The sequence below is a fragment of the Lupinus angustifolius genome, chromosome LG06 (genome assembly GCF_001865875.1).
Source record: "Lupinus angustifolius cultivar Tanjil chromosome LG06, LupAngTanjil_v1.0, whole genome shotgun sequence".
NCBI lineage: Eukaryota > Viridiplantae > Streptophyta > Magnoliopsida > Fabales > Fabaceae > Lupinus > Lupinus angustifolius.
Genome location: NC_032014.1, coordinates 5,285,608 through 5,312,683, shown reverse-complemented (window position 1 = coordinate 5,312,683; position 27,076 = coordinate 5,285,608). Strand labels below are relative to the sequence as shown.

The window sequence follows — 27,076 nt, the reverse complement described above, 5'->3', positions numbered from 1 at the left end:
AAGGTGAATAGATACTCTTAATTATATAAAAAAGTCATTTATATAGACAATTCTAATAAACAACTTGACTTTTGAACATTTGATTTGAGATTGGGTCGCAAGTCTCTTAGACAAAGACTTGAGATTGTGAATATTTCACATCTCTCTATGTGACATATAATTAAAATGGAGCTGTGTATAAAAGGGAAAATATTTGCTGTCTCAATTGCCCCATATACCATAAACCTTCTCTAAAGTGAAATACAATACTTATCTTTGATTTTTTAACCCAAGAATATTAAGGAATTAACCCATTTTCTAATATGTGATTGCCTATCCTTTTTAACAAATGTCATTTGAATTAAATGTTGGATTTTGTCCTTATACAAGATTCAATGAACTAACCAAGTTTTTGTTGGTAACCTTAATTTGATTAAGTACATATAAATCTCAATTCATGGTTGAAAGCTAAAATCAAGGGGTTTGCATTCTCATTCTAAAATTGGAAGTCAAATTCATTAGCTTGTATAAAATGCATATAATAATTTTATTTCTCTTATCTATGATATGTAGAGCTCCTAATTATTAACTCTATTCCGCCAAGGCCAAGGGGTATAATTCATATAGATTTATATCTAAAACGTGAGGGGGTGGTGCACTAGTCTTTTGCTTCCTACCGAATGTATCATTATAAACAGTTGGATCATTTTTCTGCATGTATAACGACCATTTGTTTCCCTAAAATAAACTGTAAATAGGTCTAATTAGATGTTAAATTCACTAAAAATGCGTATGGCCGGAATTGCTTCTTGATAACAAGTGAATGGTTGTAATACCAACCCAATATGCAATAGTATTATAGGTGAATTTAGATGATACGGAATTCCCGAATGGGAATTATTTCTTAATAACAGGGTAGGGTAATTGTTATTTTCCTTAAAAATGAATGAACTTTTACTTATAAAAAAAGTGAATGATTGTAATAAGTTAATGAAAATTAAGTTAGTTTCCACTTCTTAAAGTGGTGGTTGAACTAATCACTAATAATTCTTGAAAGTGCTAGCTCTATATATATACTTGATGATTATCCTATGTTCTCACAACACATATCCAATCTTTAGTGTATCTCCATTTTGAATTCGTTGTAGTTGGTGAGCCATGCCTATCCGTGGAAAGCTTGAGGGAGGTTTTGAGGCCAAGTCTAGTGCAGACAAGTTGTGGGGAGCTCTTAGGGACTGGGACACAATTTTCCCTAAAGCCTTCCCGGATGCTTACAAAGCCGTTGATATTGTTGAGGGTGATGGCAAAGCTGTTGGTTCTGTCTTTCGTGTATCAATTACTGGAGGTAAAAGCTTTTTTATTTTCTATGCTAGCAAGTTTTTTATTATCATGAATAATGTAATAGCTATTTAAATATATCATCTTAAAGAGAATGAGATAAACAATGTGAAATTTATTTTTTAATATATCTCATCTATATAGTAAATTTGTCGAACCAAGCAAAATATTTTTTAGCCCATGATAATTAAAGAAAAGTTGAACTCTAGGTGTAATATCATATTAAGATCTTATCTAAAAGTTAATTGATAATAAGATAAGTAGTTCAATGAATACTTAGATATTTAAAATCATACCTAAGATAATAAAACAGAAAATATGAGACTTCCTAACAAGTTTAATAATTCCACTCAACTCATTTTCTATGCATCTCCTTTACATGTCTATTTTGAAAATGTTAGGTATATTATAACCAACCATGATTGGTGGAAGTGTTAAACTTTTTTGATCCTATATGAACATTACCCATGTGTCAATTTTGATACGTTCTTCGGTGGTTTACATTGTAGATTCGCCATATGCAAAATCATTTACAGAGACGATTGAGGCTGTTGATGATGCAAAGAGGACAATAACCTTCGATGTCGCTGGGATTGATGGGAACATCTTCAATTTAAACAAAAAATATATGTTACATGTTAGTGTAACACCTAAGGGAGATAGAAGCGAAGTGAAAATCAAAGTTGAATATGAAAATCCAAGAGAAAAAGATCCTGAGCCAATTGGTATCCTAGATGTAGAAATCCAGGGCTTACAAGATTTCGATAGCTATCTTCAAAACAAATAGTTTCCATGACATTCAAGGGCATGTGTCCTAGTGTATGAATTTTAAATAATGTGGTGCTATATACCCACTTAAAATGATAAGAATAATTATTTCTCACAATGTGATATATGCTATAAAATGATACTTTTTTCATCCGTAATCCATTTTTTAAAGACATGTTTCATCCTCATAAGTTAAAAAAACATGTAGGTCATTTGTTAAGAGAGCATATCATTGCCAAAGTAATAAATGTCTATCCACAAGGTCCAACATAGTTCATAAAACAAAACTCATTTTAAGTAATCTTTCCATCTTGAAAATAATTAATCTCTAGTCGTCGGTTAGAAAACACCGTTAGTGCAAAAGAAAAAGTTGATCAATGTGAACTCCTATATATTATGGTTTTGTATTTGTCTAAGAAGTAAATAACTTTGAGAAAATAATGTGTATTGACAGCGGAAGAATTTTCTTATATTATCAATATATTCTCTATCATTCATGTATTAATAGTTATTGACTATAAGAAAAGAAATACTTATAAATGATTAATGATGTTTTGAAAATATAAAAAAATTTACACTAATGTAACATAAATATTACTCCGAATACTCATTCCATAATTCGGATCTAGTGAGAATTTAATGAAGTATAACTTTGAGCTTACATTGTAATAGTGGTTACTTTCAAATAACTCACTTATTGACTCCCTGCATTATGATCCAGTAAGAATTTGTCCACCAGGAATGCCATGTAGAATAACATAACAAACTTAATATGACACTGAAGTTACAAGTTCTTCTATTTTATAAAATTGATCTCTTCCCATGTATGGTGATACTTTTACTAAGAGCTGTGCCGTGAAAGGTGTATTACTGAATATGTTCGAATCTCATATATTGGGTAAGCTAGATAAGTAAGTTAATGTGATACTTAAATCATTAAGTTTTTTTACTTAAGAAATTAGTCTTTTGCCTCCTCATTTATATTTAATCATCCCAAATAAATGTATCCACGTTGGACTCATTCTATGCCGTTAAAAACGTTGGATTCAAATAATTCAATAGCCACATATATATACATACTCCTGTAAAAACATTCTCACTTGCTTTATTAGTGAGCTGGTTATACAAAAATATATTTAATTTGGTTTGAGAAGTTTATACATTTTTTCTATAAAATAAAGAGTATTCCTCACAAGATTGAAATTTAAATTCGGGGATCATCCATGATAAATCCGTTCTCTAAAGAAATAGATGGGAAAATGGTAGGATGAAGATGGTTCAGAGTTCATAGTTTATTTTTTTTATCGGGAAGGAAATATGGGTGTTGTTGAAAATGTGTTTTTTTGGTTCTCCTTTTGCCTGAAAGGAATAAACAATAAATCTGGTGATGGAGTATCCTAGATCATAAATATGGCTGAAGTTTTCTCTGAGAAATTAATGAAGAAAATAATACCGTTGTTTAAGTAAAAGACTGATTTAAAATTATTTAAACTTTTATAACTAATTTAAAAATGTATCTTGTTATTTTTTATTTATTTTTTACGTTCCACGCGTGTATGATAATGATTAATGACGCAAGTGGACCATTTCTTCACAATGTTATGATGGAAGTGGTATAAAGCATTGTCATAATTAGGGTGGGAATGATTCAATCTTACTTATTTATGTGGTTTGACTCAGTGATGATATGGTTCGAATATAGTTGAGTCTCATTAGGTTTAAGATTGAACTCGAGTTCAAAAATTGGACTTAGTCAATATTTAGGATCGAATAAGGGACTTATGACCCAGTCTGACCCATAGTCAGCTACTCATCATGTTTGTGTATCTCTGTTTAATTGTATAGAAAGTAATGAACCCTCATTGGTCGAAAACATAATTGATTCTCTAATTTTTTTATGATATATATATGATTAACAATATATATAGATATATAATTTTATATGCCAAATTATATATCCATGATAATAAGTAATAATTTAACTTATTAATCTAACTTATTATACCACATCTAAACCAAAAACAACATGAAGAAAAAAAATACAGGATTGATTTAAAGTAATTTTGTCAGAAATAAACTTAATTTAGTAAAATGATAACAGATACATTTGTGCGTTTAAAATGGATTTACTGTAGTTAAGTTTGAACTGGAGATGGACCCACTAAAAGTTATGGATGGAGATCTTAGGATGAATATAAAATCTGAAATTTTAAATAAAGATAAGAGACTAGGGAATTCCATACTTACTAGTTTTTAGACAAAAATACTCTTTTGAATCCCATAAAAATACATTTGGCAAATGAATTGATCATGGAATTGAGGATTGGCCTTGTATTTTAACTAATGTTTGGTGGTACACTTAATTGAAAACAATATTCCATGGATCGATTCTATACAGTTACATTATAACTAATTTTACCCAAACCTAAATTCTAACCTTTATCATTTTTATTAAAATTCCAAACTTTGGAAATCCTATAGTTGAACGACGTAAAATGAAAACGTAATGCGTTTTTTCCCACTCATGTTCTTATTGTTATATATCCTTTAACTTTATCTCTTCTCCACCTTTATACCCTAATGTTTTGTCTCCAATCCTCATTATTTTTTCCTTTATTTTTTCTTACCCATTCTCAATCATAAAACGATTATGGGTTTCAACGAAAAAACCAGCATAGTGTCAACAACAGGCACAAAAACGATAGTGATGGTCACACACAATCAATGGCGACTCTCAAGCGGCTGTGACAGTGTGGAGATCCAAAATTTTCTGCATATTTGTTCTGAATTTTCTGCAGTTCTAAAATTTTCTGCATATTTGTTCTGAAGTAAAATATTTTTTAAACTAAATTATATATGTGTATATTAGTTTTATAATAAAAAACTATTTTTAACTTTAAAATACGATTTTCCCCGACTCCTAGATCTCACGGCCAAACAATGGAATTGTAAATGAACTTGAAATTATAAGATTAATATTATAATTCTTTATAAAATCCAAAAATAGAATCTCAATTCCATGTCAATCCCAATTCTATTAGAATTAGAATAAATTTCACACTAAAATTTCAATTGGACGCGCTAAACAGATAGTGAATTCATTATAACTTAATCCTTTTTTGTGTGAAACAATAACATACATATAGCCCTTATTAACATGCTTACTTGTTTATGTCTAATTGACAATCAAGGACTTGAAATTTGTTGAAAATTAAACACGGACCACATAAATTAAGGTATTTAATATGTAATAAATACTATTCGTGGTAGCAAATGCAAAAGGCAAATTAAAATTTCATTATAGACCCAATATAAATATGAGGAATAAATTGATTGGACCGTGACCAAACTTTTAGATGCATTAAGTGTAACAGTTAGTGATTTTTATCATTTATATGGGCAGGTGGGAAAAAATATTTATCTCTATTAGAGATTGGTAATTGTTATATTTACTTATGTTGGTCACCTACAAGAGCATATTGTGTGAAAAGTATCTAATGTAATCACTACAAAGCAACTAAGGAATTCATGTAAATTAATGTACCTGTGTATTTTTTTTAATTAAATATGTTATTTACTTAAATAAAAAAAACATATCAACTAAGGAAGGTGTATATAGATGGAGGAAAAAAATTAGGACAAAATGTGTGTGATTTGAGTAAAACTATATTAGTTTAATTTGCCTTTTAAATGTTTTCTTATTCTTATCAACATGGATTTTCTTTTAAGAGAAAATCAAATCTCTATATTTCTATCCAACAAAATTACACTAAATAATATAAAAATATGAATTTATATTTTTATAATTTTTATTTTAATTAAATGACATATTTTAATCAGCTCAAGACCACAAATGAGGACAATATATCTTCATTCATGCCTAAATGTGTACTCACCAATCTCACCCCACAAGGATTATTTACTTTTAATAATCCCTCTGATCAAACATATAGAAAGGCACAAGCTAAGTTGTGAAGGACATACTCTAGGCCATCCAGCAGTTTGTTAGATCCCTTAACATGACCCTCAACTAGCTCGTGCGGAAATCACCATAGATTGAGAGACAACTTTCATAAATAGCTTGACTTTTGAACTTTTGATTCGAGATTGGGTCCTAAGTCTCATCGACAAAGGCTTGAGATTGTGATTATTTCACATCTCTCTATGTGACATATAATTAAAATGGAGCTGTGTATAAAATGAAAAAATTATTTGTTGTCTCAATTGCCCCCATATACCATAAACCTTTAAAGTGAAAGATAATATTTATCTCCAATTTTTGCAACCCAACAATAATTTCACTCCGAATGAAGCCTTTGATATGTGAATATCCTTTTTAATAAATGTCTTTTCTACTAAGATCTAGGGTATAATTTATGTAGATTTATATATAAGACCTGAGGGGCTGGTCTGCCTTTCGATTCCTACCAGATGTATTGTTATAAATTGTTGGATCATTTTTGTGCATGTATAATGACCACCTATTTCCCTAAAATAAACTATAACTAGGTCTAATTAGATGTTAAATCGACTTAAAATGCGTATGACTGGAATTGCTTAATTCAATTGATAACAAGTGAATGATTGTAATAAGTTAGTTTCCACTTGTTAAAGTGGCAGTTGAGCTAATCACTAATGAATTTATTGCCTTTGGCATTCTTGAAAGTGCTAGCTCTATATATATACTTATCATTACCCTATGTTCTCACAACACATCCAATCTTTAGTATATCTTCATTTTCAATTCTTCGTAGTTGGTGAGCCATGCCTATCCGTGGAAAGCTTGAGGGAGGTTTTGAGGCCAAGTCTAGTGCAGACAAGTTTTGGGGAGCTCTTAGGAACTGGTACACATTTTTTCCTGAAGCCTTCCCCAGTGTTTACAAAGCCGTTGAGGTTGTCGAGGGTGATGGAAAGGCTGTTGGTTCTGTCTTTCGTGTATCAATTAGTGAAGGTAAAACCTTTTCTTGCTTCATTCATTCATATATATATATATATATATACCACTTCACGTCTCCATAGTTTGAACGATTTAGGGTTAGGGAATTGGATTCTGGAGGGGAAAGAATAGAAAAAGAAGGCTTGAGAGCCATGAAATACACTTGTGAGATGACTCTCAAGCCTTCTCTTTTCCTTCCATTCTCTCCAAAATCTAAATCCCAAACAAACTTTAATGATCATTCCTCTCACCTCATTTTCTATACATCTTTGCATGACTATTTTAAACATGCTGCGTATATTATATTATATTATACCCAATCTGTGTCAATTTTGATCTGTTCTTGGGTGGTTTACATTGTAGATTCGCCATTTGCAAAATCAATTAGAGAGAAGATTGAAGCTGTTGATGATGTAAAGAGGACATTAATCTTGGACGTGGCTGGGATTGATGGGAACGTCTTCCATATCTACAAAAAATATGTGTTACACGTTAGTGTAACACCTAAGGGAGATGGAAGCGTGGTGAAAGTTGCAGTTGAGTATGAAAATCCAACCGTAAAAGATCCTGAGCCAACTGAGTTCATAGATGTAGAAGTACAGGGCTTCCAAGATTTGGATGCCTATCTTCAAAACAAATAGTTTTGATGACATTCAAGGGCACGTGCCCTAGTGTATGATTTTTAAATAATGTGGTGTTATATACCCATTTAAAATAATAAGAATAATAATTCCTCACAAGGTGATATGACACTATTCTTATCAATAATAGATTTATAAATGACACGTTTCATCTTCAAATGTTAAAAAAAAAAAGTAGGTAATTTGTTAAAAGAGCATATCATTACCATAATAATATATAATTATCCACCATCAACGTCCAACTAATGATTATCATGTTTATGAAAAATGGCTTGTTGGTATAGTGTTATTTATGAAAAATGGCTTGTTGGTATAGTGTTATGAGAATCGGATTAGATGGAACGATTTGATTGGTCTAACTAAAATTGAAAATAGTTTTGATTTGCGATCTTAATCGAATGAAAGGTTGAACCATTTTGAACTGGAAAAATTTCAGTTTATCCATGTTAATCCTAATTTAATTGGAATAATTCGGGAAATGAACCAGACAGTTAACTTAAAATTAAAAAAGTATAGAATATATTTCTAGTATTTTGTTTTACTCCTGTCCAAGAAAGATTGAGAGATGTTACTTCAATATAATTATATACAATTATATATATAAAATTTTGCATTTATATATATTATATATTTATAGATAAAAAACTAATTATATATGAAATCAGCCGTTCCAACCAGACAATTTAACTATTTAAATTGGTTAAACATGTTATGAGACTTCCTCCATTTGATGTTATGTGTGAGTTTCAAAATATTGGTTGGTAGAGATTAAACTTGTTTAAGTGATTTTTGTACTAAAAAACAATTAATCTATGGCCTGGTTAGAAAACACCCCGGGTGGAAAAAAAAGTAAACTCCTATTATGGTTTTGTAATTGTCTATGAAGTAAATAACTTTGAGAAAATAATATGGGTATTGATAATATCAGATTTTTTATACAATCAATGCATTATTTATCATTCATATTAATAGTTATGGAATATAGCAAAAATAATATGCATGAATGATTATTGTACTCATTGCATCATTAGGATCTAGTAAGAATTTGTTGACTACTGGCTGTTATGACAAACTCAATATGACATTAAAGTCATAAGGATCTCCTATTTAATAAGATTGATATCTTCCCATGTGTTCTGGTGCTTTCATTACTAGTTATGCGGCCAAAGGTATATTATTCAACCAAGAAGATTTAGTTACTACAAAAGTATAAGTTAAAAAAAAATTTATTTCACATAATTATTCATTCTATGAAAATCTAACATTTTGAATTAGTGAATATATATGATTTATTAAATTTTTATAAAATTTATAACTAAGACGTGAAATAAAGTTTTTTTAAACTACTCATAGAGTAAGTGAATACATTAGGATATCATAGTGGGTAGGATAACTAAGTTTGAGTGATAGTGATGAGAATTTATCACCCAAAAAGTTAGTCTTTTGGCCCTCCTCCAATGTTTAAGTGCTAACTACAGTCACCAAATAAAAAATACGAAAAGAAAGAAGGGGGAAAAGTAACGGTGCAGTTTTTCCATTAGATAGTGTTTTCAAAAGCATAAGTGGTGATGAGGATTTGGCAGTAACTTAGGGTCACTTTGGGAGTTGAGTTGGGGAGAAGAAGGAAGAGAAATATAATGTTTGAGAGCCATTCATCAAGCAATTCTTGGAAAGGAAATGTTAGAGTGATAATGGTAGAAAAGGAGTGACTAATTAAGGTTTATATTATGGAATGCTCCGTCTTTCAATAACACTACTCCTACTCCAGTACTCTAATATTGCCTTTTCTTTTCTGGTTTTTTACTTTAACAAATAATTTTTTTTAATGATTCAAGGATGTTTAGAAAAATTATACATTGTACGTTATAACTTAACAAAATAGATGTTTTATAGAGTAATGATTGACGCATATGTGATGATATGATAGTGTACATTCTATTACGATGATATGATAAAGCAATTTTTTGTTTACTTGGCATATAGGTGAATATGATTTATCTCTACACTTCTAAGTCTGTTCTCTTAAGGCATTGTTGTAAATAAGAGTTGGTGGACAATGTAGTTGATAGCCATGTGGTTACATAGCCCAATCAAATGTTTGTAAAGTTCTACCCTTTTCCTCTTTGCAATTCATCAGCCCAAATGCCCAAAAATTTAGCTTGTTTGTAAAGTTCTACACTGCTTGATTGTGTAAAGTCAAAAAACAGTGGGGGGAAAAGTCTTTACTGATGTAAACAAAGTGGAAAATAATGTGCATATTTTGGTAGGCTATGCCTATCAAATATTTAACATCACAAATTAAAGTCAAGTAGAATCAGTAGAGTGGTCATGTCCTTTGTCTTTAGACAGGTTAGCAGTGTAGTCGGATACAGTAAGCAGTTTCATGAATCTTGAAATATATAGACAGTTAGTGGGTTCTTGTTGATCCAAATGCACATAAGTGACAAGATTCATATATCTAATGCTTTAACTTTTGGATTTAGTCCTGATGTCAAATCTACTTATATCATTATTTGCTTAACCATTTGTTAAAGATCTCTAGTTGTTTTATCCCCCAAACCTAACAAGTTGGAGAATTTGTTCTAGATGAAGCTAGTTCTATTTTAGCTCCACTTAATACAAAACAGAAAACTACTGATTATGATGATACAACTTCTGTTATCCCATGATATTTTTGGATGAATTAAGTGCATTATATTGGGACATGGAGTGTTTCAATTGTGGAAAACTAGATGTTATTCTTTAATATTACTCAGGGGCAGGGTAGAGTAGAAATAAGTATTGGTTACAACAAATGCAAAAAAAAAAAAACCATGCATCCGGAAACAGCCTTTGTGATTAATTTCTTGAGTCATTTTACTTTGATAAAGAACTTCAATTAGATTCTGTTCATCTTTGAAACCCATCATTATCACCCAAATTTGATTACAGTTTATAACCTCTCTACTCGATAAAAAGTGAGAGAACAGTTTTTCCTAGGTGTGCCAATTAAGTTGTACAAGTTTCAGTTAAATATATTATCTAAGATACATTTTCCAAGCCATATTACCAAAATTCAGTCGCATTATTAGTGTTAAGCCTTGCTTCATCCAATCACATGATGCAAACAATCTTTTGATGTGACATACCCATGTCTCGAAGTAATGCATCTTGCATTAAAACATGCACTTGCTAGACTTTTGAGCTTTGAGTGCTTCCTTTTTATCAAGTTACCTGGACAACAACAACTGTATCACTTCACTACCTCTTTCAAAGTGGTCCAAACATTGTATGGACTCCATAGGTTTCAATGGGACACCACTTGTTCTCCTACTTTACTCTTCTCTTTATTAATAAATTTAGTTGCTGATAAATAAAAAAGGTTAAGTTGAAGTTGAAGAACAAATTCCTAGTTGTATATACGGGTTTGCTTCATTGCATGCTAGCACATGAACAACCAAGCTCTAACTAGAGTTATAAGCTATTTTAAGCACAATCACTTGCATGATTTTGAAATATAGTTAAAACTGTGAATGTGGTCAACACATAGCAGCATAGCCCCTACGTAAAACCAATAATCTGTTAACTAGCTACACGTAAACAAAGTTGTTTTCCAATCAACACTTACAGTGGACAACAATTTTATGATACTTTTCAAGTTTATAGCAAAAAATGTACTTCCGGATTTATAACACAAAACATATTGTGTTATAAACCCAAAAAATGTCCCTCTCTAGTGTACATAATATATTTGTATTACTGCTTTCCAATTAAACACTGGTACCACTTGTGGGACACAGTCCTTGAAAAGTTACTACTCTCAAGCTAGCTTTACTTGTCAATAATTGTTAACTTTTAGTTGGCTGGTGAAATTAGCAAGAAATGGTGAATGGCCTAATAAAAACTGTGGAAGGGAAAGTTAAGTTGAATGATGAGGGTAGATAAATTTCATAGTTACTTGGAATGGGTGTAGAAGACGACATATTAAAGTGGTGCACTTTTCCTCCTCTATCAACATAGTACTAATTTGTACTGCTCCAATAGCTAATCAATTAAGATCTCCCTGAAACTAGATTGCCAAAAAATGTGTTGTTCCTTTACACTGTTGTTTGTCTGCCTGAAGAAAGGAAAAGAAAATAGACATGATGCTAGGTAGTGCCTGACATAAATAAGGGTAAGATTCAGTACTTTGGAATATGCTTCAGCCTTTGTAAAAGATTTTGGTTATGTTTCCCAATAAATCTCCCAAAGTATATTGTGGTGTAGTAACATGGAAACCACACATTTTTTCCTTTTTAACTTTTTTTAATAGCTAATTATGAAGGCAGAAAGTGAGGCAATCCCATCATTCATGAGTTTCTTAAAAAAGATTAGAAATGGAGGCCATGATGATTAGTTACGGTGGAATAGTTTGGTGGATGGGCGCAGAATAATACATTATTCAGTAGACGTATTGTAATAAAATCAAATGAATAAGAGTAGATGAGAATAGAGTTCAAAGTTACCACCACAAAAAAGATGAGAATAGACTTATAAGTATCTAGATGATAGTTAATCATAAATAATTTATTAGTTATCATCATAACTACCGGCACTATACATTTAATTTAACTATACACGGCCAGATTTTTTTCAATTTCATTATAGCACGTACACGTGTTGATTATACCACGAGAATGTCACGTGGCAGGGGCACCATGAATGTATAGTAGTGAAGATGCTTGTCCCTTCCTCAAATTCCTTTGGTGCTACCTTTTGTTTTGGTTATATGTGTAATGGTACACTTTTGACATTACCTCATAATCTTTTTCTCTAATGATATAATCCTATGATGATTTATCTATATTCTAGTGATATATCTATTCTAAGTTCATTTTTAGTATTGAGGTAAAATGAACTTGTATTGAGTTACATCTACCCTAAAAAGTTATATAATTATATTGCTTTTCCTTCACCATCTAATTAATAAAATATGAATAATGAAAAAGACTAAGGAATATAATTGCTTTTATTATACTTTCCTTGATGGCCCCTTTGATGAGCACCGAAAATGGTAATGTTTCAAATGGCCATCTTTTGGAATATGAGGTTTTTACTCCTCTTAATGGCTCCATTTCTTTTAATTCTTATTTCTCTTCTTCGCCTACTCTCACTCTATCCAATAACCAAACCGCCCACCCTATTAATCCCCCCATTATCTCCCAAACCGACCCTCTAATTATTATCTCAAACCTCTCCCTCATCACCTAATTACCCCCCATCTAGACCCGCCCAACCCAGACCCTCCCAACCCAGATCCGTCCAGCCCAGCTCCGTCCAGCCCAGCTCCGTCCAACACAGACCCGCCCAGCACAGACCCACCTAAACACTCTCAACCTGTCACTCTTCCCAGTCTAATCAATAAAATCCGACCCACCAAAACTGCCCCTATCTCTGGCCGAACCATCAAACCCATAACCTCGAAATCTGACCAGAACAAAAAACCTCCTCATCCCCAAAAAAAATCAATCACTCTACGAAAAAATCGAACCCATCTTATTCAACCAAATGTCAACCCTCAACATAGTGCTGCCTCCACCATAACCGATTCAAACCCCTATCCATTTTCCTCTAACCGAAACTTCACACCAAGGAGAATTAGAATTATGGATCAATTTCATGGTCCTCCAATTCATCATCCTAAAGTTAATTTCACCTCTAGAGTTTTTAATAACATTGATTATGGATTGGCTAATGCAAAGGAAGTTTAGAAATTGGGGTAGACTTTAGGAGTGGTTGGGTCACTAGACTAAGATGAAAACATTTTGAACTTGATGGGCTTGGGTTCTCATGGGGACAAAGATGGAATTTTTTAAAAGGAAATCCAAATGGAACCACTCGTATCGAAACATTCAGGATGGACAAAGAACAAGTTTCTCCATGAAGCTCGCAACTTTGAATGTGAGAGGGTTGGGTGGTGCCATGAAGAAGAGGGCATTGAGTTCCCTTGTTAGAAAGGAAAAAATTGATTTCCTTTGTATCCAAGAAACTAAGATGACTTTAATCGACTACAATCTTTGCAAAACTCTTTGGGATGGTTCTGACTTCGATTGGAGGTTTGAATCTTTGATTGGAAATTCTGGTGGTCTTCTCGTATTTGGAGGAAAGAGAAATTTCAGAAGATCTCCATTAAAAGCGGGAAAGGTTACTTGGATTTCATTGGTAATTATTCTAAAATGAATGAGCTTTGTGTCTTAATTAATATCTACTATCCATGTATCAACAGCGAGAAGCGGGAGGTTTGGTTTGACCTTGAACAATGGAAACTTGATTCTAACATTGACTTGTGTTGTTTAGGTGGATATTTTAATTCTACCAGGCTTCCGGAGGAGCGGAAGGGTAGTGAACATCATGAGCGTCTTAAGGAAATGCAGGATTTTAATATTTTCATAAATAACATGAATATTTTGGATATCCCTCTTGCTGGAAGAAAATATACTTGAGTTAAAGGTGATGGTAAAACTACGAGTCGGCTTGACAGATTCTTAATCTCTAATGCTTGGGCTCTTAAATGACATTCTTTACTTCAGAAAGGGTTGAAGCGTCATGTTTCCAATCATTATGTTGTTGTTCTCTATGATAATTTTCAAGATTGGGGCCTAAGACCTTTTAGGGTTATTAATGCTTGGTTGGAGGATAAACAATTTGCTACTTTTGTCAAGAATAATTGGGCTAAACTTTCATGTCATGGTTGGAGTGTGTTTGCTTTTAAGAAGAAACTCAAACAATTAAAAGTCATTTTGAAGAAGTGGAACAAAGAGCATTTTGGGGACATTAACAACAAAATCAATAAAGCTGAAAATGAGATTCATGAGTTTGATCTGAAGGATGAATCTGTGGGCCTTAATGTTGAGGAAAACATAAAAAGATATGTGGTTTGGGCTGATCTTTGGTGTGCTCGGTCGCTTCTTCATAATCTTACTTTTCAAAAGTCTAAATCTAGATGGCTTAAGGAATGTGACTCTAATTCTAAGTATTTTCATGGTCTTATGAATAGTAGGAATCATCATAATTCTATTCATGGGCTCAATATCCAAGGCCATTGGACTGATGATGTTCATGGTGTCAGACAGATGATCTTTAATCACTTTGATTTTTTTTTATGGAATAGAGCAGAAATCGTCCGACTTTGCATGGTGTTCCCTTCCGCCAATTAGATTCTTCGGACAATGATTCTCTTATTGCAAGTTTCGATGACGAGGAAATTAAAAATGCTATTTGGGATTGTGATGATGGCAAGAGTCATGGGCCTGATGGTTTTAGCTTTAAATTCATAAAAGCCTTCTAGAATATCTTGAAGGATGATATCATATCTATGGTCCGGGAGTTTCATGTTAATGGTAAAATCTCCAAAGGTGTCAACTCATCCTTCAATTGTCTCATTCCTAAGAGTTTCAATCCTCAGTAGGTAGGCGATTATAAACCTATCTCCCTTATTGGTTGTTTGTACAAAATTATGGCTAAGCTGCTCACAAACATATTATAGAAAGTTCTCGAGAAGGTTATCAGTGATAATCAATCTGCTTTTCTTAAAGGTCGTCATATTCTGGATGGTGTGATTATTCTCAATGAAATCATTCATGATGCTAAGAGAACTGGTCAATAATGTGGTATTTTTAAAATTGACGTTGAAAAAGCTTTTGATTTAGTTTCGCGGAGTTTTTTTGATCATATGATGTCTCGACTTGGGTTCTGCTATAAATGGAGGGGTTGGATTATGGATTGTCTGTCTACGACTACCACGTCTATTCTTGTTAATGGTAGTCCCACAAAGGAGATCCATCTTCAACGTGGACTACGACAAGGGGATCCTCTTTCTCCTTTACCTTTTCTTATTGTGGCTGAAGGTCTTTCTGGTCTCATGCGACAAGCTACTTCTCAAGGTCTTTTCAATCCTTATAAGGTGGGCCTGGACAATATTGAAGTTTCTCTGCTTCAATTCGCCGATGATACAATTCTAATCGGCGACTGCTCTAATCAGAACATTTGGACTATGAAAAGTATCCTGCAGTTATTTGAGCCCATCTCTGGTCTTAAAATTAACTTCTCAAAAAGTAAATTACTGGGTTTAAATATTGTCGAGGATCACACCAAGTGATTGGCTTATTATCTTCACTGCAAGCTCTCTCATACTGCCTTATCTTACTTGGGTATCCCCATGGGTGTGAATCATAAAAGACACGATACTTGGAAGCCTCTTATTGATAGATTGAAGAATAGACTCTCTTGTTGGAACAAGAATATTATCTCCTTTGGCGGGCCGGCCCAAGTAGGCCCGCCCGTTTTAACAGCTCTAGTTTCACATCTTATCTCAATCATATTTTCATTGACCCGAGATAATATTAGATATCATATATCTATTCTACCTAACAATGCATTATGGTTCGAGTCCATTATTGCGGGATATGCAAGATGTGGGATCGCCAGGGATGGAGTAGGGCTACGTTTGTTATTGGGCCAGGGGCCCCCAGTTCCCACTGCTACTAATTGCATATGGATTCTGAAGGGTACGTACCCCAATCTCATGTAATTATACCTTAGATTGTACCATGTTTTATCAAGTAAAAACATCACATCATCATAAGCAATTTGGAACTCAAAGACAGAACCTTATGCGCATATGCGCTTTGATGTGATGAACGGAGAATTAACAAAATTATCAGTCAGCACTATCAGAATGAGTGAGTGCTCCAAAGAAATTACGTGCCCCCATTGTCATATATTCAAATTCCCAGTTATGTTATGGCCATACCCCCATGTGCTATCCATTCTGTAATGTGAGGGGGTTTTCCTATCAACAATATATATAAAAGAAAAACAAAATCTAAGTGCTATGGTTTGACATGAAAAGACATCACCATAATCTTACTTTGATATTTTCACACTTTATATAATTTTGTCTTATGAAAACAAAAATAAAAAAATGCTGTAGTTGGTAGAGACTAAGTCCTACTTCGTATTCCTTGGTGTTTCAGAAGTAATTTCAATATTTGTCAAATAGTTTTGACGTAAATTTTAACTTAATATTAAAATTTTAATTCAACTTCTCTTTGATAGGCCGAAATATGCCTTTGTTAATCATCCAAGTCCAACTTAAAGACATTACTTTCAGTCTTTCACTCACTTGTTGAAGAGTAATAAAAGAGAAAAACACGGTACAATAAAATTGTACGTAGGTTGGTTATTAGGGGAAGATGAAAGTTGCTACGAACGTTATTTTGTTGGTAAATTTTCAATATTAATATAATGACACACAAGTTAGTACAAGCATAGAGAAGCATCACACATGCACTCTTGAATCTTCACTCACTGCTTTTTTTTTATAGAAAAATATGAGGTTGTGTTTCAATAAAAACCAATGGACCAAAGTTCTATGTATTGACACGGATCGATATATGTGACTATCACATCACTCTCATTGTTAACACGGATGCACCAGACATACACTCTCGTAGTTAGAGAATAAAGAAGCATAGGACCTCCGTTTTATACAGATCAGTAAATTAAAGCTATGGGGGAAGGAAGGAGGACACTTTGTATGTGAATGATCAAATGTCTTTATCACTTGGTACCCCACATATCTCTGTCATGTTGTCATCAACCACAACACTAGATGCGTATTTCATCTCTCTATCATTCTAAGTCATTTTCACTTTCCTGTTTACTAAAGAACCTATCATCATCAACACCTCCCCTTCTAACCCCACCTTCCAAGAATTTCAATCATTTTCATTTCACCTAATCTCTAACATCAAATCACTAATTGAGATGACAAATTAAGAACCCAATTATTAGGCTAGTTTATTTAAAAGTCAATCATCTTTCATTGGCATTAATTAATGAGATGTAGCATAACTTCTTGCCTGAGATATTACTGCATTTATCCAGACTGTTGATCTCTCACACATACATATATATATATATATATATATATATATATATATATATTATGTTAATTTCCTCAAAATCAATTATTTAGACGTGTTCAAAATAGTCGGTCATAAAATGGTCAAGTGGGAAGGACTTGAGGAGTGAAGTGATAAAGAGGTTGAATGATCAAATTTCATCCACCATAAAATATTAACATACTAATATTTGTCTATAAAAAAGGACTATCTTCAAAGTAATTGATCTAAGATCAAAAAATGATTTTCGGAATAGTTTTCCTATTCCTGTCTCCAAACTTCAAACTAGATATACTTCCATATTATGGTTCCACGCCCATGTTTTAGGAGAAAAGTAATTAATCAAATTATGGTGTTGAATGTAATGCAAGGCACAAAATACAATTAAATTAGACAAGTCAATTATTGGAAACAAAGCTGCGTTGTAGCATATATGTTTCATGGGGATGGAACAACTAAACGTGTTTTAGGTGAAGGTTAAAATCACAGCCTATAAGTGGACCTGACCTAGTTATAATCCAACTATTTCTGTCCTAGTTGTCCAACAAGTGGGAAATTGATGGGTCAGATGTATAGTAACAAACATTGGGAGTGTATAGTAGTGCTAGCTGATAGGAAAAATCATTATATGCCATGAAGAAAGTAGATTTAATTTTGATCAGAGTTCAACATCTGTACCACATTAACACTAGATCAACACAGACTTTTTATGATCATCCATTAGCTTGATGAATCCATAGCCAGTGATTGCTAGTTGCAATGTTACTGAATGACTTGAACATTCACTTTCTGTTTGACTAATTTAAGCAAAAAGGGTTTCCTTTTTATCAAATAGTGTTGTCACGATAGGGTTTGGTCTGATTAATGAATGGCATCGATTGATGGTTGATTTCGGAGTAAAACATCATATATGACATACCTGTACTATAATATACTGTTTGAGTGACAATATCCTAGTGAGGAAAGAATATGAAATGTTGAAAGAATTTAAATAAGAAGCAAGTGTATGTAATGAAGTTTTACCAATGTTGTAAGTGATGCTATAGACTGATTAAACTCTGAATTTAATTACGTACATGAAATTTATGCAGATTTCTCCAAACCTTATTAATGTTATCCTTGGCCATTGTTAAGACGAATTCAGTGGGGGCAGGGTGAGAAGGGGTGGTTGCCCTTAGGGATAACAACTAGCTAGGCAGGTATAGGTAATGTTTTCTCATTCCCACACTATTTGTGAGTTTTATATTCATGCAGGCCGATAGCAGGTATCTATGGGTAACAAATGAATTTTTTATTTTTATTATATATTTATATATTATATAACAATTAATATATAAAAATAATTATTACATTAATAATAAGATATTTATATTATAAATTTATGATTATAACAATTTATTATGAATTAATAATAAATTAGATAATATATAATCTTAAAATAATAATAAAAAATATAATATATATAAAACTCATTTCACTTGTAAGTTATTATTGTGGTACTGATTACATATATTTATATTTTTATGAGTACTCACAATCAATTTTATTTTTATGGGTACTCATAATTTTTTGTCATCTGTAGTTGCCCTCCATATTGCATACATTTTGTGCAACTGGTTATTAATAAATAGACATTTTAAATTATTATCTTTATATATTTTGTACAATTACTTATATAAATAAGATACTGAAAACTTATCTGTGATATAATATTTGCCCCCTCTTGTATATATTTCTATTTATTGGTGACTCCCTGGGATGCCTATCTCACATAAGATTTAATTTTACCCTTTGTCTTTCTTTGTAATATGAATTTCTTTAATTAATTAAAAAATAATATAAATGAATATGCAAAGTGAAAAATATAGAAATAAAAATAAATCTAATAAACTTAATTTCACCATTAATATGTTGTCAAATTTGTGGTGTGGATTTTGCCCTTTTCCTTTTATTTACTTAACAGATGCTCAGTTACTGCAAAGTTGAAAAGTTTTGCAAGGTGATAACTGACAGTAACACAAGGAAACTGACTTTATTTTGCACTTGCCTTTTTCCTACAGGTACAATAGTGGATAGGCAGAGCTTTTCTTGGCTAAGATTGTGACTTACTATCTGATCCTTCACGTGATGCTTTGGAGCTTTTCTCTATTGGAAAAACTACCAATTCTTTTATAACAGTGAACAGTGAAAGACTACCATTTCGCACACTTTTTAATACATTTTGACCTTATTTTCTACACCCCATTGCACTCATTGAACTTTTGTGAATTTCTTCTACTAATAGCTCCATTTAGTTATATGCATAATTTTAAAGCGATGTAACGGTATTCAACGTTTCTACTTTGCTTTAGGTCCACTTACACCACTCTCTTTAATAATACCTTCTTTTTTAATAAAATTGGATGTAAATATAGTTGTCCTTTCATTTATCTTGAAGATTTGATTTCACTATTTCACTGTATATCTCATAGTGTAGTACTCTAACAAACCACATATCAGATTTGATATTTTTTTCATTCTTCATTCTTCATTTGTCTTCCTCCAAAAAAAGGTAGATAATTCTTTTTGTCATTTTGGTAACGAGTTTTACATTTTTTATGAACAATTAATAGTTTTCTACCTAGTTTTTTTTGTTTCCCACAAGTATCATCGTACAGATGGTAATCATATCTGAGCCAAAAACATCCACAAATTTATGGGACTAACTCTCCGGTGTAAAGCCCAATTAATGTAGTGAGTTCTAAAATATAAATATAAATGTTGTAGTACTTTTCATTTCGTTTACAAAAAAAGTGCATTTGTATATTGAGAAATTGCATTTACCATGTAAATTTCTTTTACGCCATCATTACATTGTCAACTAGTTAAATTTTAATTTGATCCATGAAATTTTTTGCTTGATCAAATTTGATTCCTGAAAAAAATTGAGTAATCAAATGGTCTTTATGATATTCTCTGAGGGACAATTTGGTCCCGAAAAAGTCAGCAAATTGTTCCTAAAGATTTCTTTGTTGAGACAAATTGGATCACCAAAATTTCATTATGGGGCAATTTAATTTTAGAAAATTTGGACTAAATTGGATGAAGTCAATTTTTAAAAATCATATAATGTGGATCATGGAATCGAAGCAGGGACTATTAGGTGACACTATTTTATGGTATCAAATTGTCTTCTGAACAAAATTTTCAATGACTATTTTGGGATTTTATTATTTCTGTGACTAAACCTGGTTGATCAAAATATCAAATTGGTATGCACTCCACTCCATTATAGACCTCTAATTAAAGGAGATACAAATGAATGGTGGAAAATATATTATACATTATTAAATGGAAAAAATCATGTTTAAAACTAGATCATTGGTATCTCATACACTCATTTAATTTGATCAACAATATCAACATAATTGGTAAGTGATCAATTTTCTGAAGCATGATATCAAAAGTTTGATCAAAGTCATATGTATAAACATACTTTAGTGATAGAAGCAAAACTCAATTTATGATACATATACCTCCAAATGAATTAATCTTCAATTGATATTGACCAAAATGAAGGATAGAGAAACTTAATTATATTCTTTTAGGGATTATTTTTTTTCTTATACCCTTAGTATACTTTTAATAATATTAATTTTTGCCTATAAAAAAATTATACTCATATAAGAGAGTATATCTTATACTTATTTATTTTGATATTATTAATGATATTCCATCACTTTTTGGGTAAGAAATTAATTTCTTTTGAGGTACATGATTGTCTCTCTCAACAAGTGATTTTTTGGAGATCTAGCAAAACCTTATACCACTAGATCAATGTCTTGTTGGTCTCTTATACTTATTTAGTAAAACTTAATCATTGGACTCATTTTTCCTATGCAGGATTTGGCTTGTAATTATTTCTTTGATTTTTACTACAACTAGTACTTCTAACAATATACTTTGCCTTATTAAAAAAATCGTTATACTCAACCGGGTTAGTCCAATCCCATTCCCGGAATTTGACAAACCAGATAAAAATGTATTTCCAGACCTTCCTCAAAACACAATTTGAACTTAATCTCTTGACCTAATGCCACCAAGAAACCTTATACTCCATATAAATAAAGAAAATGTTATGTATACCAAAATGCGAACCTTAGTTGCATCGTTCTTACATGAATAGCAGACGTGCATATTTGAGTATACATGTGTAAGATTGTGTATGATTTGATGACCAAAGCAAATATAAACAAACTGATTAATACATAAATAAGAAAATATACTGGATATGGTAATGTTGGGAAATGTGAGAAAGTTGTAAATATTATTAATTGAATTTAAGGACAAAAACAAATGAGTTAGTTAAGGGGATATGAAATTCCATCACTCCAAGAAAACACTGAAATTTAGATGTATAGATAGAAAATAGACATCACGGATCGCCAATTAGGGTTTCCTTTACTTACGATGCCATGAACTGAGGTGTGAGGTTTATGTGTCTACTTCTTTTAAGACAAAAAGTGGGCCCGGGGGAATCTAAACCTATCTACTAACTATAACCTATAATATCACCAAGCATTCCAAAACAATATCTATTTATACTCCTCTATTCAAAGAAAGAATCATAAGATTTCATGGAATAAAAGGAGGAAAGTGCATATAATATTGAGAAAGGGTTGGAATACATTTTCCTCATGGCTTGATAAATTGAATTGACTCTGGGAACTGATTACACTCTATTCTCCCATGCCAATATATATATCTTCAATAAAATATATTCTGCAACAAAATTTGAGGTTGAGGAAAGATCTTTGCCTGCTTAGAAGTATGCATTACTAGATACTATGTTTCTTTGTCTGCTAATTAATGATTTATATGTTTCTAAAGACACATTATAGAAATCATAGTCACTTTTCCAATTAATTAAATGTTTTATTTCTTCTACTTCTATCTGCCGATCCAAGTAATTTTTTTATTTAAATAATATGAAATGGGGCATGGACATTGGGAAGGATAGAAGGTCAGAGATTCCACTTCTTTTAATTGAAGAAAGGGATGGGCCAGGCATAATTTCAGTTTCAACACATGTTCCTTGACCAAAGTCTATTGTGCCATTATTTTCTCCCATACCAAACTCCTTCTATCCCAATCCATCACCGAATATTAAATCCTTTTGAGAGATTTCTAAAAAGAACAAATACCAATATATTGAGTTCACTAGAGAGCATCACTACATTCAATTAAATAATCAAAAATTCATTCAATGTTTTGTAGCCCCCAGCACTTTCTTTTGGCTTACATCACCATTTTCTGACCCTGTCCCCAACTATCTACTATACTTGCTAACTTTCTCTGCCCTACCACCGTACATCATGCATTTATATAAAGTAAAGTTTAACATTAATCACTTCCCTCTTTTTATCTCAATGCTAGTAGTTGCACATCTTTCATCACTCCCATCATTTGAAGATAAGGGGATCCCCTCATGCTTTTGTTTCCGTGACAGTGTTTTTTTATTACCCTTCTGCGAAAATGTTTGTTACACATTTTTCATGGTTTAATTATATTCTCTCACCTTTTTTAAAGTAAAATGAATTTATTGATAAGAAGTATTTTTTTTATGAAAGTAAATACTATAAATTTCCACCTTTTAGAAAAGGTATAGCTCCAACTTAATATAATCAGAAAAAGGATAAATGTTTGTAGTCTTATTTCATAAGACAACAATATTCTTACTATTAGATCAACACTCATTTTCTATATGTATTAAATGCTTGGTAAAATATATTTAGTATTCATAATAGTCCTACCAACTAAAAATCATGATTAACTAGTAAAAGCTGTGTGCTTTCAGCAATATTTATACATACACTGAACAATGCATTTGCTACCTGTAATAAAGATGGCTTATATTATATGTAAATGTGTAAAATGTGTGTGGGCCAAGTTCATTTAATTTTCTCTCACTCACACTGAGTGGACAGACACAAAAGCAATGTTGTACGTACGTTGTATAGAGGTAGAATCCGTTTAGGAAATCAGAGAGAAATAGCAACATGTGTCATTGTCAAGAAAATAATGAAGGCAATAAATGGTTGAGTTAATGTAATTTAAATAATGATTAAATGGTTGGTTGTTAAATGGGATGGTCAAAGTGATAGGAGGGAAGAAGCATAATGGGGTGTCAGGTTTATGTGGGGTGTCAGAGTAGTGAAGGTGGGAAATGAAAGTAATAACTTCTCCTTTTAGTCATTATGTAACTTACAGATTCAATAGAGATGCTAATGCAGCAGGTAGAAATTAAGAAAACAGATTCAGTGTGAGAGAGAGATAGTGACTTCAAAATTCAAGCTTATATGGATTGTATTGTTCAATATGTTTTTTATGTATTAATTTGATCATATCACCTGACCTGTTGCAAAAATATTAGTTGTTCACCACTCACCAGGTTAATTATGATTACATGCTGTTGCATTTTAGTTGGTATCTTTTATGTATGGCTTTGTTTCTCTTTTAATGTTTTTCCTTTCTAAAAGTAAAAGAAAATTTTATTGAACTACATGAAGGAAATTTGAGAGCAATGGAAGAATACAGCATGATCATGAAATTGAACCTTAAGTATCATAGGTGGCTTTGACATTATGTTTTCTTAGAATTTAGTTTGATTAGTTTAACTTCAATTTATTTCTACCAATATGAAGTTGACCTAGTGGTGTAAGGCCTTCATGGATCCTCAAAAATTGTGTTAGGCCAAAATAATTTCGATACCTAAAACCGATATTTGCTATGAGGAACAACCACAAATTTGAAATAGATTAATTCTCTATCTATAAAGTAAGAGGATACATTTTATCATATAATTTTTTTTAATCTAAAGTTACTTTATTTCTTATATATTTCATTAATGATTATTTATGTGTATTAAGTATGTAAAGCAGACAATTAATGATTAATATAGTTTGAGGTGAAAATATCATCTAAATGAGTATAATATATTTAAAAAAACATTTTCATGACATAAATTCTTCTTCCAACTTCTCACCTATATATCTACTATTTGGAGTGAGCTTGCTTTTGTTAGTTTATTTGTCACACTTGGACTAACGCTTTTAACTTTAAAAGAACAATGACATAATATACAAGACTTTCACCAAATAATGTTTGAAAATATTAGATATACAACTTACCCTCACAACCACGGGAATAAATAAAAAATGTCAAAATAAAACCTTAAATTTATATTTTTTTCTTAAAATAGAAATTATTCAATCTATGTCGTTTTTATGAATATAGATAATATTGTCATAGTTTTATTTTACTATTGTTTCTTAAAATAATTTTTCCTTTTAATGAACTTTAATACATCTATGATTAAGTAGCAAGTATTTAATTTCAGAAAGTCTTCAAAACACTATAAGAACTTTTGTCATCAACGTTTTAATTTGGTTTTGGGAGAAGATGTAAAGAGGTATAGCATGATTGGAATAATTATAAAGAAAAAATATAAAAATAAAAAGGACTTCCCTGCCCTAGCAATGGAGCAACAACCGACAAAGGTTGAGGAAGAATATATGTATAATGTTTTAGCATCGTGCGACCAATAACCAATTTCGAATCTAAGACTTATTCAACTTTTTTACCCGGAAGAAATTACGGTTCACTTTCTCTTTCTCTTGTTTTGGTTTTTGAAAGTAAAAAGTATGGCCTTTCTGCTTTTAAGGTAAAAACGATTAGGAATACTAATTATAATTCTACTTAGCTAGTGGTTTTAATTTTAAAATAATGGTATTACATTGTTATATATATATGTAACGTTTTGTACTAGTTGTACGATGATGATCACAATTCAATTCTGGTACCTAATATCAACAAAAATTCCCATCAACCCTCAGTTCCAGTGACACATAATTACAATTTGTGTCTTGTGGCATCACGAATGCCACTAAATAAGCATGGTGATCCTCTCGGGTATGGGATATAATTAAAATATGTGACAAAAAAAATTTAACAGATATGATTATATATTATTTTTTATTAAAAAATAAATAAAAATTCTTTTAATTGCAAAAAAGAAGAGTGCAACTCCTCTTCAGTAACTATAATTTATTTTATTAAAAAATGAGTTAAAATGAGGACTGTTGAATTTTTATTTTTGCCATGTGTCATAATCTCAACATGGTAACGGATCTCTAGTAATAGAGAAAATCCAAATTAAAAAAAAGAAAAGTTTTTTCCATCTCATTTAGGAGTTTAATTTACTACTCAGTTATTGCTAGTTGCTACAGTTTTTATCAGAAAAGCAGAACAAATATTAACCAAAATGTCCTCCGAAAACATTACAAGAAGTATACATAAAAGGTAAAGGCCGACCCCAAAAAAGGTTCACCACCCTAAAAACAACAAGTGAGAGAACCAACCACCTTACCATGAGAATTCAAATGATCCCAAACCTGTGTATTCAAGAGAATTGACTTAGTAGTCGCTACTGTGATGCAACAGTTTATTAAACAGTCATTGAATAATCTTGATATTTCGCTTTCACCTAAAGGATATCATGGCACCATTATCTTGTTCCTCTCATGTAGCAGATGAGTGGAAACAAAGTAAACCTCTCTGATGTATAAATTAATTATAAGCTGCCAAAATTTGAGGTGTGGTGACATGGTACGTGATGTTGTTTATGAAGTTTGCCTGGGAGTGGAATAATGAGTTACTATTAAATATCTAATAGTGTCAGAAAACAGAACGGCGAGCGATAGAAAATCAAATATATAGTAAGATATATGCTGTTGGAGACTTGAAGGGGCATTAGAGTTCATCATAAAGCTAGGAAGATACGAGTCACATCCAACAAATAGAGCTACCTACGTACTCATAAGTTGTTGTAACCACACATATAACATTATATTATGTTTGTCATTTGGTGATTCATAAATTTGGGTGAGGTTGGTTGTTTTCAATATAAATAAGTTGTTGTATAAATTTTTAGCTTAGATGGTATGTGGTTCTTGTTGCTTAACGTAACTGAAATTGACTTCGATTATTTGGAACTGTAAGGCAAGAAGACTTTTACAGTTCTTGTGATCGTGTGTGCTGGAATGTGGATTAAGTAGCACCCTTGTAGTGTTAGAATAAGTTGTTTTTTTGTACTATCAAGGATATCTTTCAGTGCATGCATGAGTAAGAAAGAAACTAATTCATTTCAGGGTTGGTGATTGTCCCTCCCAATAAATGTCATTATCAGAAATCAAGTCCTTAACATTTTGGTCATTTCATCTTGGGATCTAACGGAACCTTACACTGCTGGACCAACACCTTGAACATCAATTTTAAGGGATTACATCCAAAGTTAAGTATTTCAATTTATATACAAGCTTCTAATCATTATATTGAAGGATATTAACAGAGGTGGGACCTCAACAAAATTATTTGGGTAAGTTGAAAACCACAAAGTATATGATTCATTTATTTCATTTTCACCCCCTCACTTCCCCACCTAAATGGAGAGA

At 31.7% G+C, this 27,076-nt stretch overlaps 1 protein-coding gene across 3 annotated transcripts; it reads left to right on the top strand.

Moving 5' to 3' along the window:
* Window positions 1,064-7,758, top strand: LOC109349212 (MLP-like protein 423). Of its 3 annotated transcripts, none has more exons than XM_019589933.1 (2): window positions 1,064-1,324; window positions 1,827-2,210. In XM_019589933.1, exons 1-2 carry the CDS (start codon window positions 1,138-1,140, stop codon window positions 2,102-2,104), a joined length of 465 nt encoding a protein of 154 aa, XP_019445478.1. In that variant the 5' UTR covers window positions 1,064-1,137; the 3' UTR covers window positions 2,105-2,210. The 3 variants fall into 3 exon arrangements, with proteins under 3 accessions (XP_019445478.1, XP_019445480.1, XP_019445477.1); XM_019589935.1 differs by lacking the exon at window positions 1,827-2,210 and adding an exon at window positions 7,385-7,758 and having other exon boundaries at window positions 1,069-1,324; XM_019589932.1 differs by lacking the exons at window positions 1,064-1,324; window positions 1,827-2,210 and adding exons at window positions 6,793-7,036; window positions 7,385-7,758.

Bases quoted from the DNA above. Each gene is read 5' to 3' on its own strand.
- LOC109349212 (XM_019589935.1), top strand. From the start codon at position 1,138: ATGCCTATCCGTGGAAAGCTTGAGGGAGGTTTTGAGGCCAAGTCTAGT. The intron at 1,325-7,384 runs GTAAAAGCTTTT...TTTACATTGTAG, and splicing joins TCGTGTATCAATTACTGGAG to ATTCGCCATTTGCAAAATCA.